Source organism: Labrus mixtus, chromosome 17 (assembly GCF_963584025.1).
Source record: "Labrus mixtus chromosome 17, fLabMix1.1, whole genome shotgun sequence".
NCBI lineage: Eukaryota > Metazoa > Chordata > Actinopteri > Labriformes > Labridae > Labrus > Labrus mixtus.
This window is the reverse complement of record NC_083628.1, coordinates 3,700,486-3,719,640: the sequence shown is the minus strand read 5'-3', so window position 1 is coordinate 3,719,640 and position 19,155 is coordinate 3,700,486. Positions and strand designations below refer to the sequence as shown.

Genomic DNA, 19,155 nt, shown 5'->3' with positions numbered 1-19,155 from the left:
GATGGCTGTTCAACATGACTCTGTCTCTTCTGCTCGAGGTTCATCCAGATTGCCAAGAATGCAAACAGAGGGAGATAGTGGGATGTTGTAACCGAGGAGTCGGGATAGTGTGCTGGTGATTTCTTTCCAGAAGTTGTGTTTTGGTGGACTGAGCTAAAATGTAGGTGGAGGTGGTCATCGGCTGTGTTGGATGTGCAGTGAGAGAAAATGTCTGATCCAGCTAGTCCCATGATGTGCATCTTGTGGTGCGTGAGATGTGTTCTGTGGATGATTTTATTAGCTGTATGTTAGTGTTGTTGAACATCATGAAAATGTTATTGCAGATTTTGTTCCAGGATTGATTGTCAGTGTGGATGTCGAGGTCTTTTTCCCGATTTGTTAAGCGGAATATGAGGTGCATCAACAGTGGAAGATATAAGCTTATACAGTTTTGAGAGTGTTTTTTTTGTTAATGCTGTCCAGTAGTGGGGCTTAAATAAAATGAGTGTTAGTGATGCCTTGATCGACTGTTGTAGTTGGATTTTAACCATAATTAAGAGTGTTATTTATGTTGTTGGTATTATGTGTAAGGTTGCACAAAGCTGTAGTTAAACAGACATTGCATTTATTATTGAAAGAGCAAAAAAATACATAAAATTGCATACGAAGGAAAAGTTTTCCCAAGACATGTTTTTTTTTTTTTAACTTTTGCTGTCTTCAAACACAAACAGGAAGCACCAACAATTGTTTTTAAATGAAATCTTTTAAACTGAGAAGTAAGAATTTGAAAACTTCTGTTCACATTGAAGGAGCTGTTCCATCTGGTCTGAACGTCGCCATGGAGACGATGTGTGGACACGTCTTACAGCTCAGTCTGAACGTCTTCAAAGAGAGACTTTGCGGGCTGAGAATGCTTAAAGTGCCCAAACATCTTTTCTTGAGCGGTTACGCGGATTGGCGCCGTCAGTCCGATACATGATATGCGAGTTACGTCGACATTGGACCCGATAACGATGTTAGATTGCACCTGTACCATCTCTAGGAAGTATACTGGAATACTTCTTTTAAATAATGAAGCTGAACTGTTGAGAATAAAGTTGTAATGTCAAATAATCTTCAGACTCTAAGTATTTATTTTTACTCCTGGCACTAATGCTGACAATTCCATTTTATTCTTGAAGTGCAACATGAAAATACGTCAAAAGGTCGTCATCGTCTTGTTTGTTTTATGTCTTAAGCCATCGTGCACAATGGTAAAAATAGAAATAATAACATTAATTATATATAAATAATCAATCCAGTAGGGGACTAAAGAACAATGTTACTAAATGGAGTAAAGACAAGAGACAGAATGTAAGCATGTGCATGTTTAATCATTTCTATGAAGACAGTGTGTTAGTAAGACTGGTAAAACCTGAAGAGAAAAATACTGAGCTAGATGTTTTCATGTGTTCTTTGGGGATTTTACACACAGCGGTGGATTGATCAGATGTGGCGACATGATAACAGCAAACAGTAGAAATAATTACATCAAGAAAAAGAGAACGGATTCAGGTTAGCTGCGCTGCTGCAGACGAGGCCCCGACGAAAGGAATGAACATTTAAAAGCGAGTTGAAATCTCACAGTGAGAACAGAAAGAGAGCAGGAATCATCCTTCAAGCTTCACTGAGTCCAATATGTTTCTGGCCTCTTTGTACTCCTCTGCTTCGTTCAAATCCTCTTCTGTTTCCTGAAAACACACAAACACACACACACAAGGTTGTCTTTTAGTGCCATTTAAGAAAAATGTTGCCGAATCCTACACACAAAGAAGGAAAAACAGCCAGGTACTTCAGGATATAATCCACAACCCTATCCAACTTTTTTCCACTGCAAGATTTTAAAACAAACCTGGAACCTGAGGTCATACTTCAGTCTTAAGGATTTTTTTTTATAAGGATACAAATATCAGAAATGTCTCAGTTTCTGTCAGAGGGCCAAGCGGAAGTGAGTAGGTGAGTCCCTGCAACGATCCATCCAAGTCCCAAATTAAGTCAACTCCACGCACCAAAAATCATTTCTTAATCCCTGCCCCTAACAAGGAGCGTACACAGAAAGCTGACACCATGTTTGTATCATAGCTGCCACTGGTGACCATTGTTGAGGAGCAGTAAAAATTAACTGACATCCTGTAAGGGTGGGAAATATATATCGATTTGGCAATATCTCACAATCCTGACTCCAAATCTGTGGTGCCGAATATCTACTTTCTTATTTTTATTTTTGGACTTTTTGTGCCTTTAATGGAGAGTTAGGACAGTGGACAGAGTCAGGAATCAGGGAGAGAGAGAGAGTGGGGAATGACATGCGGGGAAAGGAGCCACAGGCTGGACTCGAACCCGGGCCGCCCGCTTGGAAGACTATAGCCTCCATACATGGGGCGCGCGCACTAACCACTGCACCACCAGCGCCCCATATATACTTTTTTTTTTTAGCGCTCTTAACAGATTTTCCTTGCAAACTGATCCACTGCGTCACTTCCTCATGTGTCCTCAAGGCGGAGATTTACACATTAGAGAAGGTAATGTGAACGGAAGAGGAAGACAGAAGTTAAAGAGATGGTTGGGGTTGAATGAGGTACTTGCCAACAGTACATATATATATTGGCCATCGGAGATGTTGGTCAGTTCAACCCCTCTATTGAGAAACCAGCGGACATAGAAGCTAAGCTACACATTGGAGCTGACGTTTGTTGGTCGTTTAACAAAGTCGGCTAACAAACGTTTGTTGCAGATACATGTTGAACTCCCCCCCCCCCGAGAGGCTGTGCCATGGTCTGTGGAGATATAGCATCGGGGTATCACTATGAGGTGGCCTCTTGTGCCTTTTTTAAAAGGACAATACAAGGTAACATTGAGTTCAACAAACATTTGTGAGCCTGATTAAAATGATGCAGTAATACAAAATTCTGAATATACTTATCAGTCTACTGTGCAAAATTCAAGTTGAGTCGTACACTGTAAACCCGAACAGCTGATCGGGTGTTCTGCCGGCTGTAAAAACACATAGGCTATGTGGTGAACAGAAGTCCTGCTCTAACAAAGGGGCTTGCTAGCGAAAAAAGTAAAGTGCCGCCAGCAGGACTTGAGAAGGTCAGTTTTTTGTCAACTTGTGAATTTGATCACAACTGATCTCCATCTTTGGCTCGTGGCAGCTTTGGTAAAAATGACTGAAGAGCTGCTATTCTTTTATTAAACTGCTCTTCTTTCTCAATAAAATTGTTGTAATATGGTTAAAATAATAATAATTGAAGAATTGACAAAAATGGTGTCGGATCATCTTTACTTCCGTCAGTATCTTGGTACCAGGATCTAAATTTAGCAGCTAAGGGTTGGAAGCAGGGACAACGTGACTGTTTGGTGTCCGTGTCCTTTAATCAAGTGTGTACGAGTTCCTGTGGTGGTCCTCGCAGTGACAGCGCTGCTAATGAACTGAGATGAGCGTGTGGCTATGTGCATGTCTGTTTAAAAGGAAGAAAGTGTGATAGGGCTGAGTGATAGGGAAAGGGACACGTTGCTAATTCCAGGTCAGCTCTCGTGTGAGCGGCTCACAGCAGCAGCTGCCTGACTGTTGCTCTGCATTAATTGAGATGACCCTGAGACATGCATGCTTATGTTTGCTTCGCACCATATCAACATCAGTCCTGAAACGTTTGGCACCGCATTGCTAATTGATGTAGCATGTGAGCCTCGAGTGTATTTTCAAATTCAAGATCACAGGAATCACAAACATGTCGTGTATCACCAAGAAAGTTGATTTGTATTTGCTTTGGGGAAACACTTACCCATTGCAACCTACTATTTTGTTTTAAAGCCACTGAATGATAGGTCCGAAAACACATTAGAAATACATTTACTTTTTCCTATTCACTAATTCAGGATGTAAAAGTGTTAGTCACTGTTGTTTGTATACTTTAAACTGGACAAGTGTCAAGCAATGCATGTCCTTTAATTTCTACATATGAGCCCAGAAAACGACCTTAGTTCTAGTCAAGGTCTCCTTTATCCCTAAGGTGGGATAAAGTAGATTCTATTCAAAGCAACAATGACCTTTTTTTTTTTTTTTTTTTACACCTAAATACTCTGAAAGCAACAAAAACATGCATTTGATTTCTTGTTGCTCCAGTAAATTGTTCCCCGTTTCAAAATGTAAGCCCCCTCTTCTTAAAGTGACATGAGCCTCTTTGTTTTGGTAATGTTACCGTTGTAAGCGGGCCGGAGGGGGAGCTCATTTTAGCCAGGAGGCTAGCGCTAACACTACTGATCGAATGTGCATACCTTGATGAGGGTTCATTCACTGGACCTTATAGAGGCCCAGAGTGATTTCTGTGGTTGGACCAGGTTCTAGTTCACCTTTGTAAAATGACTTGCAAATAAACGAGCTATAATGAGCATTGCTTGCCTTTTGATGTCAGTCTAAAGTCATGAAAAACAGTCTTTGTCACTCAGTATCAATTCCACAATTACACCAAGGCCATACATTAGTGACAATAACTGAAGCAGAATAAATGGATCAACATGGTTTTGTCTGGTTGTGGGATACAAAAAAAAAACAGGTTTTTCACACTTTGTTTGAACAGTGACTGAAGTGTAACTTACTAATAACTGCATCAGATCTGCGTGTGCCACGGCCAGGCGGCGGTGGCAGTCCCGGATCATCATTCTGGACTCCTGCAAAATCTCCAACTGAAACCACACAGAGACCAAAATCAGTTAGATCACCTGCTTTATTATTAAAAACCAACCCTTAGTAAAGTACCCGTTATCATTTCAGTATCACAAAAGTTAGCAAGCATGTATTCTCCTAGTGAATACAATTCATGTAAAAAAAAGGTAGAAACAAGCATATTCATCGTCTGTGTTTCTCTGCAGCCTTGTTCCTGACAGAACCGCGCAGAGTGTCCCACATACACTCTGTGTGGTTAACATCTCCCAACAAGCCTGTGCGCTATGAAAAATGTTATTGAGTTATCGATCGGGCGGGGAGTCGGGCAGCAGGGGAGCACCTCGATCTGACTGCACACCTGGATAAATGAAGAAACCCTGAGTCGAGGGCGGCGTGATCAGGCGTAAAGAGGTTTTTTACTACGCCTGGAGTGAAACTGTGTTACAGCCTGGGGGGGGGGGGACTTGCACAGCCGCGGCTAATGTGGAATTCCCCCAGCTGGCACCCTAAAGAGCAGAGAGGAGCTGGCTAACGCTGTCAGACACACTCGCTCATGACAGATGCTTCCTCACCTGGCCCTCCGTCGGGCTGGGAAAAGTCAAAACATGGATGCACTTACACGGCTGTGCACACTAACAGGCACTCAGATGAACTCATAACGGTGGCAGGCTGGCAGAATAACTGACACGCTGTAGACAACTCGTCGAGTTTGTTGCCATCCAGATGTGACAAGGTGAGGCAGAGTAAGCGGGAGAAAGTGCTGAAACAGAGAAAAGTCACGGTGCCCTCTCGGCGCGGTGGAATGATCCCATCAGCGCGGGATAAAGACGACACTTACGGCGTATTGATTCCATTAAAATAAAAACCTCTAATCCATCCTGCCTCAGACCTCTCATCTCCAACCATAATCCATCTGGCCTCCCAATCTCCCCGTTTAACTCCAGCCAAGCCGGCAGCTCAGCCCCGGAGCCACCGCGCCATGAATGAACAAACAAAACAAAAACACCACGCTGAATTTCAAATGGCGCCAGTAAACAGAATCAGAAGTGGTGCAGGCGCTGCAGTTTGTCTGTAACTTCAACATGTAAACATCCAAACTAACTGGGACCCAGTACTATGGCATCAGGACGAAATAAAGGGTTAAATTGGGTCATTAAAGTTGGCTTATCTCCAGAAATGTACTTGATAACATGATTGCATTTGCTTATCAGCGCTGTACATAATGAACAGGTGATTCCAGTGTCATCATCCACCACATTGCACAAATATACATTTTATTTGTTGATATTCTAAGATTTATTTTGGGTTTTTTTTGCTCCTTTTATTAGATCGATAGGACAGGAGACAGACTGGGAAATCGGGGAAAGCGAGAGAGAGAGTAGGGAATGACATGCGGAAAAAAGGAGCCACAGGTTGGATCAAAACCTGGGCCGCCTGCTTTCATACACATTTGTTTACCAAATCTCCTCACCGTTATACATTTAATAGCTGATAAGAAATGACACCCAAAACCATGAAATTAATCTTTGCGGGTCCATAGAAGACCACAACAGTCATTAAGCCTCATCATCTACAGAGGGGGGGGGAAATGTGTATTACGAAATGTATCTCAATGCATCCAATGGTTGAGAACATTCACACTTGCTTCACTGCTATACCCGATGCATACATAAATGATGGAGGGCCAGCAGGCCTCGGTGACAGATAATGGAAAGTAGGGTAGGGACACTAAATCACCAGCATGTGTCAGTAATTATCAAACTCCTCTAAAGTAACATGATATAATTACATCTGCATCAGGCAGATTACAAAATCACTAATGATTCTCCTCTCAAAACCTAATTCTTCATTATCACTGTGGACCGACCTCATTACATGACTGAGGGGGCGGCTCAAATCAGCGAGATAGAATTCACTTCCCGACAATGAGATCAACGGGAAAAGTGTCTGTGATAAATTCTCAGTGCGACGACTTTTAAATTAAGATGCATGATTGTTGTACAGTCAAAGCAGGTGAACGCAGAGAGGAGTCCCATTACCTGTTTCTTAATGTTATAATCCTCGCCGTCCTGCGCTTTCATGCGCTCAACCGTCTCCTCCTGCTGCTTTGCCTCGTTTTCGTACGAAAGCTCCTCTTTGGCAAGCCTGCGGGAGAGAAAGAAAGAAAGAAAGAGAGAGGGGGGAGACGGTTCATAATCAGAGTTGTTCCATCAAACGGGGAAACACGAATGCACAGCCCGCCCAGACAGATAATATAAGAGGAACCCATGAAAAAGGCAGGCTGTGATGGTCACCTTTTACAGACAAGGCCATCCATCCTCATTCTCTCCTACGCTCCTCTGACTGAGGGGGGACACTCTGAGATCATCTCCCGCAGGATGGTAAGATACACACACCTCAATAACAACCAGCGAACGCATCATTCCTCCTCACAGAGTCCTGCCATCCAAGTGGAGATCAGCTTTACACAGTATGTTGTGATCTAAAGCAGCTGAGGATGGGGGGGGGGGGGGGGGGTGCTTGATCATAAAAACGTCCTTCAACATCGGAGGAACACGGATTTTCTAAGTTGCACGATGACGCTTAACAGATGTAAAAATGTGTTTGAATTAAATCAAAGCAGTGCAAATTTGTGGAACATGAAGACTTTTATCAAAGGTCAGGGCGGGGAATTTCCAACAACCCCACGATACGATATGTGTCGCAATACAGGTGCCACAATACGATACATATCGACATTGATTTTGGATTATGACCACGTCCTTCACAGAATTGTATCATCACACAGTATCATCACTGTGACATTCTTGATAAATATAAAATTCTCAGCTTTGGCAATTTAATTTTTTTATACCGATGTCCGCTTAGTGTACAAAATAATCCATGATGCTTTGTGAAACTTCGCTCTGAGCTGATAAGCGGGTCTTCAAGGTCTGCCTCAAACGGAGATTGCAGTATTCCTAAACGTGGCTCTCCGCTTTAGCACAATCTGTTTTTTTTCTTTTAAAGCCGCTAAAGAATGGAATAGTCTTCCAACTAGTCTTAAACTTTGCACAAACTTCTGCACTTTCACCCGGGAAGTCTAAAAATGGAATTTAAGGAACCAGTCTTGTCAGCATTAATATGTCATCTCAACAACCTTTTAGATCTCTCAGGGAAACTTGTCTTGTACATAATGTTTTAATATCTGTAAATTATAGAATAACAGCAGAGGTGTAAGGATCAAACATCTGAAAACACTTAAACTAGATCCTAGAAATACATTAAAATATTTTAATCCCAGAGCTCTGGTGTTATTGTGAACTGCTCCATTGGTCAATTATCTTTCAAAAATGTCATCACAGCTTTATCGATTCTGTAACATCTGCATCCATACCTGACGTATTTGCAAGGAGCACATGACGATATATTGCCATATCGATTTTTTGGAGCACAGCCCAAGGTCACACCGTAGCTCATAATATGTTATGCTCAATCTAACGTTGTCACCTTAACCACATTTTTAACTTAGATGCTATGTTAGTAAAAATCTAACAATACCTCTTTCGATACCACGGCAACAAAAAGTTGCAGGCTTCTCGTTTTGGTTCACTTCCTCCTTCTAAGTTTACATTCTGGTCTGGATTTGTTTGGACTATAAGGTAGGAGGTTTTAAGGCACCCGTGCACACAGCCATTTTGGACGTCCCTCAGTTTGCCGTGCACACGTCAGACCAACAGGTGTTGCAGCGATGGAAGCGGGTCGAGAGAAGTGGTTCAGATAGAAGTGATTGTACCCGACCTAAAAAGCCTCTGCATGTTTCTAATAAGCTCCACGAGCAGAAACGTGCTCAAACTAGGATCAATATTGGAGATGCTTTTTGAAAAATGGAGAGAGGTTAGAACACAGAAAGGTTTACAGACCCATGCAGAGCTGGATAAACACTGAAGCTTCAGAGTCCACCACATGGTGACCTGTGTGAGAATCCATTCTAGAGAGGAGGGGATTACAGTACCAACTGTAAACGCTACGTGTCAGAGTTACATTGCTCCTTTAGAAAAAATGTCAGTGTTCACATTAAGACACCTCAAATATTTACAAGTCCAAGACATTCTGTTCACTGCATTAGGAAAGGAAAAAGACGGACAGATATTCACATTCACAAAGTGAAATCGAAGAACTTGGACTCTTTTTCTTAAATGTATTTGAAAATTGCAAAAATGTAACTCAAGGTAAGACCCTGTGCTCAGTTCACATGAGGTTGAATCAGTGTCATTTTACACAAAAAATCAAAAACACATTTTTCTCAATGTATCTGCTATTACATCTTAACTTGTACTTATAGACACTTCTTGTATCTCAACTTTCTGTGTTGAGTTTACATGCGGCGTCCACAAACAACAACAAATTCTTGTAAACTGTATCATACATTTCATCTCACACCTAATCACAATGCTCATCAGACTCCTTTAAACATCCTAAAACACACACAAACACACACTGACACACTACTACCCCTTCCTTAGAGATTAATTGATCATCAATTTAGTCCCTAATTCGGACCAAGTCAGGTGGTAAATGGGCCTCTTTTCCTTGATTGTTAGTGAAAATGGGCCTGAGTACATTGATAAATTTTGATTATTTATCAATTACGGGCCAAATGGAACTAAATCTATTAAACAGATTCTGACCCTGATTGGCATAATGGAGTTTGAAAATATCGCTATTGATAATGATTCCTGGTTAATAGGCTTTTTCCGGCTGTGCTCCTGCTTGTCAGAATGACAACACAAATTTAATTTTTTCATAAAATCAGCTGTGTGTGTGTGTGCGCAAGTGGGCGATCCTTCATTAATCAGCCACATTACCGAAGACCCTTCCCTTCATGTTGCTCCGCTCCTTGCCTATCGGAGGAAGCCAACAGCACTCTGTCATATTTTCCATCAATTACCTCTCATTCTGATACGCTTCCATCAAGAGGCTTTTAAACAGGCAGCATATGCACTCTCAAGCCTGATGCAGAGTGAGTGATGTCACCTGTTTGGAGTCAAAGAAGGTGGTAAAAGAGAGGAGAAAGATGGAGGAACGAGGCTGGAATCATTTGAATAAAACTGAAGGACAGTCTAATAACAAAATGTCCATTCCTCCCTTTCCACTCCTGATGTTAATTTCTTATTTCTCCCAGACTTGGAGCGCCGTGTGAATGAGGGGTGGGGTCGTGGCTGGTTTTAAATAGACCTGCCACCTCAGGCTTAATGGAAAAGGCAGCTCTCTGGAAAATAGAAAAAAAAAAGGGAATTAGAGCCAGCCGACACACACATTCGGCTGCGGCCTCCACTAGCACTGTATTTTTGAGCCGCGTCGTAGTCTGTGCTGGGAGCGGAATGACAAAGGCAAATTACTGTTGTCATTTTATTAAGGGTATCCGCCTCGCTAGGGCAAGAAAGGCACTGACTGGAATGTGCAGAAACCACTGGAAATAAGCCCGGCTAAAAGAGCAGGCAGGTTTCCTCTAAACTCCAACATAGAACGAGGGAAGAGGGGAGGGAGGGAGGGAGGGAGGACGACAAGAGGAGGAGGCTGAACAGGAGGGACATTAGGTTGTGTACGGACAAAAAGCAATGACCATCTGTACGTTGAAATCGCAACAGCTTGATTAGAGCTTCCTGTCAAGTTGGGACTTTAGCCTAAAAAACATTAAAAGGACCTTTATAGGGAATTGTGTTAAAATATACCTCAAAATCTAGGGCCGGGAACTGCAGGGTAACTCCTGATACAATGTGAAACCTGGCCGATAATTATAATATGACAACACTGGGATTCAGCAATATTTAAAACATATAGCGCTAGACAATCATATAATGACATGTCACAGGGATGCACCAATTAATTCAGGAAATATCAAACTATATATCCTAGAAAGTATCAGTATTGATCAATATTATAATATTTCCACTATTCCCACGCCCTATCTAGTCCTATTCTCATCCTCCAAAGCATCAGTACAGTTATGGATCATACACTATCGTACTACTATGTGATATCATTTTCCTCGGGAGATCAAGCCTTCGTCATTACCGCCTCATAGAGCCTGTTTGTAATCTGACCCTCATCAAAACACAATCGATAGCACATTATTGTGTCTCCGCTGACAGCTGGGAATTAGAGGTCTGCCTGATGGACGAGAGATCCTCCCAGACCATCACACACTGTACTATTCACACAGCCCATTATCCCACCTCACCTCATAATGTTGTCGACAGTGTTTTCCATTTCAGCATGGTAAATCTGGTCATTGTTCAAATTCAGGCACGGATACAAACTCTATTTATAGGTCGGCTTAAACTGGATGATGAGCCTGGCAGGTTCTTCATCAAAAAGACTTTGTTCTGTCCCATTTTGAATGTGTCTATACATTATGTACAACACAGATTTGTTTAAAAAAAAAAAAAAAAAGGCACATGCTTGGGATTCCTATTCATTATCCTTTGTGATGTCAGGGTTCATTTCAACATAATGTCAAAGACAAACACTAAAACAGCAAATCCTGAGACTACATAAATCCTGAGGAGGAAAACCAAGAAAACAGTAATGAGGCCAAAAAGAGAAAAAAACATTTGAAGCATCTTTGGCCTCTAAAGTCATTTAGAATAAAACATCTCTGTCATGGTTTGTCAAAGCATCACAATAAGAAATAAAATAAATACAACAGTTATTGGTCCACTGTATTCCTATAAATGCATTCCACTGATTTATAATAAATATTTCTATTTTAATCATTTTTATTCATTGCTCCTCCATATCCAAAACAGCTGATTTTTTTTTAAAACACAGAATTAATTGGAGGATAACTCAAGTATATTAAATTATTCACCAAGATGTTTCCATATTTCTAGTCAGCAGTTACCACATTACTAAAATGCATTCCACCATGACCAAGTCTGTAACCATCACCAGGAATAGGATGGCTCTGCAGCCCACTCAGGCCTTCTACCTGTTCATCAACAACAGCGGGCTGGCCTACATGTCCCTCACCACGGCTCCGGTGTACTAATACCACCAGGAAGAGGACGGCTTCCGCTACATGACCTACGCCGAGCAGGAAGTGTTCCGACCATCGCACCAAGCGCTAATTATTCTACATTGTATTCTCTATGAAGATCCATCTGCTGTACAAAGAAAACAAGTTGTAATATGTTGATCATGTGAGATGGATTTAATGAAAGTATGTGGATCCAATGACTCTTAACTTTGGGGCGGCTGTGACTTAGTGGTAGCGAAGGTCCTCTCTCAACCAGAAGATTGGGGGTTTGATTCCCAGCTCCAGCAGACACATGTCTGATGTGTCCCTGGGCAAGACACTTAACCCCAAATTGCCACTGCTGCTTCGTCTGCAGTGTATGAATGGGATTAGTTACTTCTCATGGTCACTTTACATTGAAGCCTCTGCCATCAGTGTTTGGATGTGGTGTGACTGGGTGGGTGTGACCTGCAGTGTAAGGGCGCGGTCACACTGGCCATCCGTACCATGCCCAAGCTCGCTTCAACCCTAAAGTCCAGTTCGTCTGGCCAGTGTGACCGCTCCTCCTTGGTACACTTCAGAGAGTCTCTCTCTCTCTCTCTCTCCTGAGCACGCTTCATAATAACATAAAGCGTGCATGCGTTGTATTACGACGTTATGTAAGAGGTAATCGTGCTGAAGCACGGATAGTCCTGTGTAGTGTGGGTATGGCGCAGCGGGGGGCCAATCGTGCTTGAGTACGGCACGGTACAGATGGCCAGTGTGACCGCGCCCTAAAAGTGCTTAGAGTGGTCAGCAGACTAGAAAAGCTCTATACAAGCTCAAGTCCATTTACCAATTACATACATTTACAACAGGAAAATGATAACATACATGTATGAAGGAGAGCACAAATAAAAGCACCATAGAGTACCAAAATATATTTAATATAAGTATCAGAGACTGCAGATGTTTAAGACTTTACAGCCCTGCCCCTGATGAACTTTGTGCAGATATAATTCACTTACCACACAGATCAAGTCATATATATGTCAGAACACGCTACACAGCATGTACAGGCTCTTGTGATATCACGCATCGACTATTGCAACTCTCTACTGGCAGGTCTTCCTACATGCACTATCAAACCTCTGCAGATGATACCAAATGCAGCAGCACGACTGGTCTTCAACCTTCCTAAAAGAGCACATGTCACTCCGCTGTTCATCTCCTTACACTGGCTCCCAGTTACTGCTCGCATCAAATTTAAAACTCTGCTGCTCGCTTACAAAACAGCGACAAAAAACGTCTCCTCCTTACTTTAGCTCTCTGATCCAGGTCTACACTCCCTCCCGCCCACTACACTCTGCTAATGAAAGGCGTCTGATCCAACCTTCACAACAGGGTCCTAAGTCTCTGACTAGACTCTTCTCCTCTGTCGCCCCCCGGTGGTGGAATGAACTTCCAAACTCCATGTGATCTGCAGAGTCCCTCTGCACCTTTAAGAAAAAGCTAAAGACCCAGCTCTTTCATGAATACCTACTAACTTAATGATGATGGTCTCCATATTATTGATGATGATGATGGTAATGACGATGGTTTTTGTTTGATAACGACGACTTATAAGATGGTTTCTATACTGATTAGAGCTCTCAAGAACTGCCCTCAATGTTGTGCTTTGCCTCTGGTCACTTCCTGTCAGCACCTGTGTGTCCAATCAGACTCAAAGCTGATCGTTTGCTCTTACTGACATTGTTCCCTTTTTTCTAGATCCTTGTTTGTGTTGTTCTTACTCTCTGATGTACGTCGCTTTGGATAAAAGCATCTGCTAAGTGAATTGTAGAATATACAAGGCAAAACAAAAATATGTAAGTAGGGGATTTGATTTAGAATGATTGTTTACATTATACATATCTGCCCATACCACAACTTCATATACATGATGTGTCTGCCCGCAAGATACCGCTGAGTAACCACGGTAACGCACAGTTCCCGCAAGATACCGCTGAGTAACCACGGTAACGCACAGTTCCCGCAAGATACCGCTGAGTAACCACGGTAACGCACAGTTCCCGCAAGATACCGCTGAGTAACCACGGTGACGCACAGTTCCCGCAAGATACCGCTGAGTAACCACGGTAACGCACAGTTCCCGCAAGAAACCGCTGAGTAACCACGGTAACGCACAGTTCCCGTAAGATACCGCTGAGTAACCACGGTAACGCACAGTTTCCGTAAGATACCGCTGAGTAACCACGGTTACACACAGTTCAGCAAGATACCGCTGAGTAACCACGGTAACACACAGTTCCCGCAAGATACCGCTGAGTAACCACGGTAACGCACAGTTCCCGCAAGATACCGCTGAGTAACCACGGTGACGCACAGTTCCCGCAAGATACCGCTGAGTAACCACGGTAACGCACAGTTCCCGCAAGATACCGCTGAGTAACCACGGTGACGCACAGTTCCCGCAAGATACCGCTGAGTAACCACGGTGACGCACAGTTCCCGCAAGATACCGCTGAGTAACCACAGTAACGCACAGTTCCCGCAAGAAACCGCTGAGTAACCACGGTAACGCACAGTTCCCGTAAGATGCCGCTGAGTAACCACGGTAACGCACAGTTTCCGTAAGATACCGCTGAGTAACCACGGTTACACACAGTTCAGCAAGATACCGCTGAGTAACCACGGTAACACACAGTTCCCGCAAGATACCGCTGAGTAACCACGGTAACGCACAGTTCCCGCAAGATACCGCTGAGTAACCACGGTGACGCACAGTTCCCGCAAGATACCGCTGAGTAACCACGGTAACGCACAGTTCCCGCAAGATACCGCTGAGTAACCACGGTGACGCACAGTTCCCGCAAGATACCGCTGAGTAACCACGGTAACGCACAGTTCCCGTAAGATACCGCTGAGTAACCACGGTAACGCACAGTTCCCGTAAGATACCGCTGAGTAACCACGGTAACACACAGTTCCCGCAAGATACCGCTGAGTAACCACGGTAACACACAGTACTCAGCTGAGAGTGTGACTTCTAACGGAGTGTGTAGTGTGTAGGGTGCAGTGTGTAGTGTGTAGGGTGTAGGGTGTGGTTTGAAAAAGGGAAACTATCTTATGGAGCGTCGTAGCATGCGGCTAACATAAGCACAACAAAGCTAAAAAAAAGTCACCCTAAAGTAACACATCATTACAACCTGACGTCATCTTTTCAAATGCACCAGAAGTGTAAAATCAGAGTTGCATCTGCCAACAAAACAAAGGAAACTGGATTCATCCACAGGCCCCAAAACACCGGCGTGATGTCAAAAACCTGTCCCGTCATACGATCTGCACAGCTAGTTAGCCTGTTAGCTTAACGTGTCTATTGTTCATACAAACATCCATTTGCGCTGAAGAGAAAGACATATTACCTTTTCACGATGCCAGTCTTGATCTTTATTTGTCTTACTCTTGGATCTGCCATGGCTGTGGAGTGTGGATATTGTTGGATGAGTTGGTTGTAGCGTGGTGCTGCTGCTAACTGTGTGTGTGTGTGTGTGTGTGGAAGTCACAAGTGAAGTCAGGGCTGACGAGCTGCTCGCAGATAAGTCGATCCCTCGGAGGAGCAGTTGATTATCGAGTGAGTGGATCAGAATAACAAGTGAAGTGAGATAAACACTTTTAGGAGGGAGTTCTGCTCCCACAGTCTTTACTTTATCACATGTTTGCTACTGTTACATTTAAGTGTGAATTACTAAAGGATAAATAACGTGTTTACACATACTGTGCAATATTTATTTTATATTTCTGCAATATTTTACATTTCATACTGTGCAATATTTATTTTATTTTATATTTCTGCAATATTTTACATTTCATACTGTGCAATATTAATTTATATTTCTGCAATATTTTACATTTCATACTGTGCAATATTTATTTTATTTTATATTTCTGCAATATTTTACATTTCATACTGTGCAATATTTATTTTATATTTCTGCAATATTTTACATTTCATACTGTGCAATATTAATTTATATTTCTGCAATATTTTACATTTCATACTGTGCAATATTTATTTTATTTTATATTTCTGCAATATTTTACATTTCATACTGTGCAATATTTATTTATTTTATATTTCTACAATATTTTACATTTCATACTGTGCAATATTTATTTTATATTTCTGCAATATCTATTTATATTCTGTTATGCTACTACCTGTAAATAACTCCTACATACATTGCCCATCTTATCTGAATGAGAGTTCCTTTTTTTTCTTCTTTTGTTGTTTTTAGCTGTGGATGCTTGTATGTGTGTGCACTTTAAGGTGAAGCCAAATAACTTTGTTGTACAATAATGACAATAAAGACATTCTATTCTATTCTATTGTCACACTTTTTGAACAAGTTGATGTATTTTAAGCAGCTCTGACACTTTGGAACAGATTACCATTTAAAATAAGATCTGCTGCCACAACTGAACAGCTCAAGTCATTTTTAAAAACCCATTTCTTTTCCTTGGCTTTTACCTCTAGTTGAGTGTTTTATCCCAGCAGCAGTGTCTACTAGAACTTTTACTATTGTTTTGTGTTTTAATTTACTTTTTAATTTGTGCTTTTACGTGTCTTTATGATGTTTTGGATGCAATGTATTTTGCATAATTTACTGTACAGCACTTTGGTCCGCCTCGGCTGTTATAAATGTGCTGTATAAATAAAGTTGACTTGACTTGACTAATGTTTTGTAATGAACCTTTAAAAACACATTCGAGCTGTAGATATGAAATTCTCCTATGAGATGGCTTTTATAACCCCTGTTACATGTCCTTAAAACAAACATCAGAGCATTGGAATAATCCAAAATCCAACACAATGTCCCACACATGTGTTCCCAGAAAACTGTGCAACTTTAAAAGCTGTTATAAACCTTTAAACATTCTACAAAGTGCTTATGTTACTCTACTCGAGAAATCATCTAGATCAGGGATGGGCAACTTTGGTCACAGCAAGGGGCCACATTCATTTAATTCTCACTGCCAGAGGGCCAAATTGTATAATACAAAAACGATTACAGTCAATTATGTTTCAAATTTATCTCAACATGTACCAGGATCAAATATTATTATGGATGTATTTCTGGTTTTCATGATTTCATGGCAGATTTTGTCATCTTTTCTTCATGTTTCCAATTAATTGATATATCAAAATTGACCTGAGGGCCACGTTGAGGGTTGATGGGGGCCGCATGTGGTCCCCGGGTCCGCCAGTTGTCCACCCCTGATCTAGAGTACAAGGACTCAAGTGCAATTTCCGGGAACCTGAACATTTGAGTTATTTCTATAAATACTTCTGTATTTACTTTCAATTAAAATCCTTATTATTATTTCTATACTGCACTGAATGTATTTCACATCTTCAGTTACCCTGCAGTCTCATCTTTTTTTATTTTTGGGCTTTTAAGCCTTTTTAGAGACAGGACAGTGGATAGAGTCAGAAATGACGAGAGAGAGAGAGAGTGGGGAACAACATGCGGGAAAGGAGCTACAGGTCGGATTTGAACCCGAACCGCCTGCTTGGAGCACTATGGCCTTCGTACAGCACCTCACTCTCTTGTGCTGCTCATAATCTTAAATTATTTTACAACAATCTGACTGACCTGCAGACCCAATATATCAGAATATAAGACCTCACTTTTTGAGTTGTTTTGTGCACATCTCGTTCTTATATCCTCTCGTACTGTATAATAAAGACGCATGTTCTGGTCACTGTCTTATATTTTTGCATTACTGTGCCTTGGCTCTTTATATTTAAAGACATTAAACCCTGAATATATTTGACACTCTGTGTAAGTTTATGTTTTATAAACCTCAGAATAAGCCCATTTCTACATTTACACAGTCTATCACTTAAGATAAACAATTGACATGGCTCATAAAGCTGCGTTACTAGGACAGCACACTCGATATCATTTGAATTTTTGTGCATCTGATATTGATTTATGTGATCTATGAAAAAGAATCAATTTCATACTATTCTTCAAGGCAGCTTTTGTCAAAACAAATACACATTTTATCACAATCCAGTCTTCAGTCGATCCCATTAAAAGTATTTGCGTTTCTGCTGCATTTCTAAGCAACATGGTGTAACAGCTTCATCGCACTTCTCCATAACATCAGTGGAAGACTAGACGATATGTAAACACAATTTAAAAGTCTTAATCGCTCATCACAGCTGATCATAGAAACAAAACCAACATCTGATGATGAGCAGAGCTATTGTCAAGTGGAGGGAGGAGGAAAGGACACCGCTTCAACTCTACGAGGAAGGAAGAACATTTACACAAGAACCCATGCAAAGAAACCCGGCGAGAACAAAAAAATAAATCTACTTCATATTTAAAAATGAAAGCAAACTTTTAATATTTTTGTGTCAAATTAAACAGATCTTGTAACTGTTGGACTGGAGAACATGAGCACATTATGAGATGTTGAGTGCTGTTAAATAAATACATACAAATAAATAATAAACACATAAATAAATCGCACACATGCACCTAAAAATAACTATAACAGCTGTTTTAAGTAAAGTAGCAGAAGAAGTAGTCATCAGGTTTACAGTTGGGATGTTTCTCTCCTTTCACTTTATTTGGTTTGTGGCTCATTCTTTACATATCCAGTCTCACATGAAGTCTGTTAAAATCCAATACTTAACATTTATTGATTAGTCAGTCACAACAAATGTCTCATTTTTACACACAAACTATGATGATATGGTACTATAGAGAGCTTTGTTATACATCCAGAACTCACAAAGTTAAGAAAACATCCAGTGCCAAGGAGTAAAAATGGTGATTTTACATGTCCCAGCATGTACATAAAAATAAAACAGACCACTTTGGATATAATTTTTAAAAATGTATTAAATCTATTTCCTGTAAATATGTTTACTTTGGAAATATTTTTACCTTTTTATATGAATGTTTTGCCCCATTTTCTCATTAAAGAGAACCTCTGAGTAAGAGAGTAATTATGATGTTACAAAGAGTATTGGGAAAAAAAACAGCATAACCTTTGTTTGACATATGAAACAATATATTAAATCAAAACATAAAAACTGGCTGTCATTATGAAGATTGAGGTAAAAATCCAAATATGGGGGAATAAATTGAAATGTGAAATTATAATCATTTTTGTCGTTATCATTATTTTATTATTTTGCTGCAACATGAATATTGTTTTCTGGCTTAACACTGCATAGATCCTCTGCAATGATTTGTCAGTAAGAGGTTCCAAGGTTAGTTATTATCACAGAAACATGCAGGAGGTTTCCCTTCTAACGCAAAATAATGATGATAAATTCAAATTAATTGATATTAAACCAGGACTAAATGGGTTAACATAAGAGGGTGGTTCATTCTCTCAGCAGCCGGGACGATCTAATGATGTTAGATGTGAGATTTTTCATGCATTAATGCGGGGGCATTATTTCAAA

At 41.0% G+C, this 19,155-nt stretch overlaps 1 protein-coding gene across 1 annotated transcript; it reads right to left on the bottom strand.

Annotated features, from left to right (window-relative positions):
* Nucleotides 1-1,333: 1,333 nt before the first annotated feature.
* Nucleotides 1,334-15,251, bottom strand: tbca (tubulin cofactor a). The gene is made up of 4 exons (XM_061061471.1): nucleotides 15,089-15,251; nucleotides 6,724-6,829; nucleotides 4,618-4,704; nucleotides 1,334-1,709 (listed from the first exon to the last, which is right to left on the bottom strand). Exons 1-4 carry the CDS (start codon nucleotides 15,139-15,141, stop codon nucleotides 1,629-1,631), a joined length of 327 nt encoding a protein of 108 aa, XP_060917454.1. The 5' UTR covers nucleotides 15,142-15,251; the 3' UTR covers nucleotides 1,334-1,628.
* Between the last annotated feature and the right edge of the window lie 3,904 nt (nucleotides 15,252-19,155).

What these genes read in the sequence shown, in the direction of transcription:
- tbca (XM_061061471.1), bottom strand. Translation starts at nt 15,141, where the DNA reads ATGGCAGATCCAAGAGTAAGACAAATAAAGATCAAGACTGGCATCGTG. An exon ending in AAGACTGGCATCGTGAAAAG is followed by an intron (nt 6,830 to 15,088) that starts GTAATATGTCTT and finishes TCTCTCCCGCAG; the next exon opens with GCTTGCCAAAGAGGAGCTTT. An exon ending in CAGATCTGATGCAGTTATTA is followed by an intron (nt 1,710 to 4,617) that starts GTAAGTTACACT and finishes GTGTGTTTTCAG; the next exon opens with GAAACAGAAGAGGATTTGAA.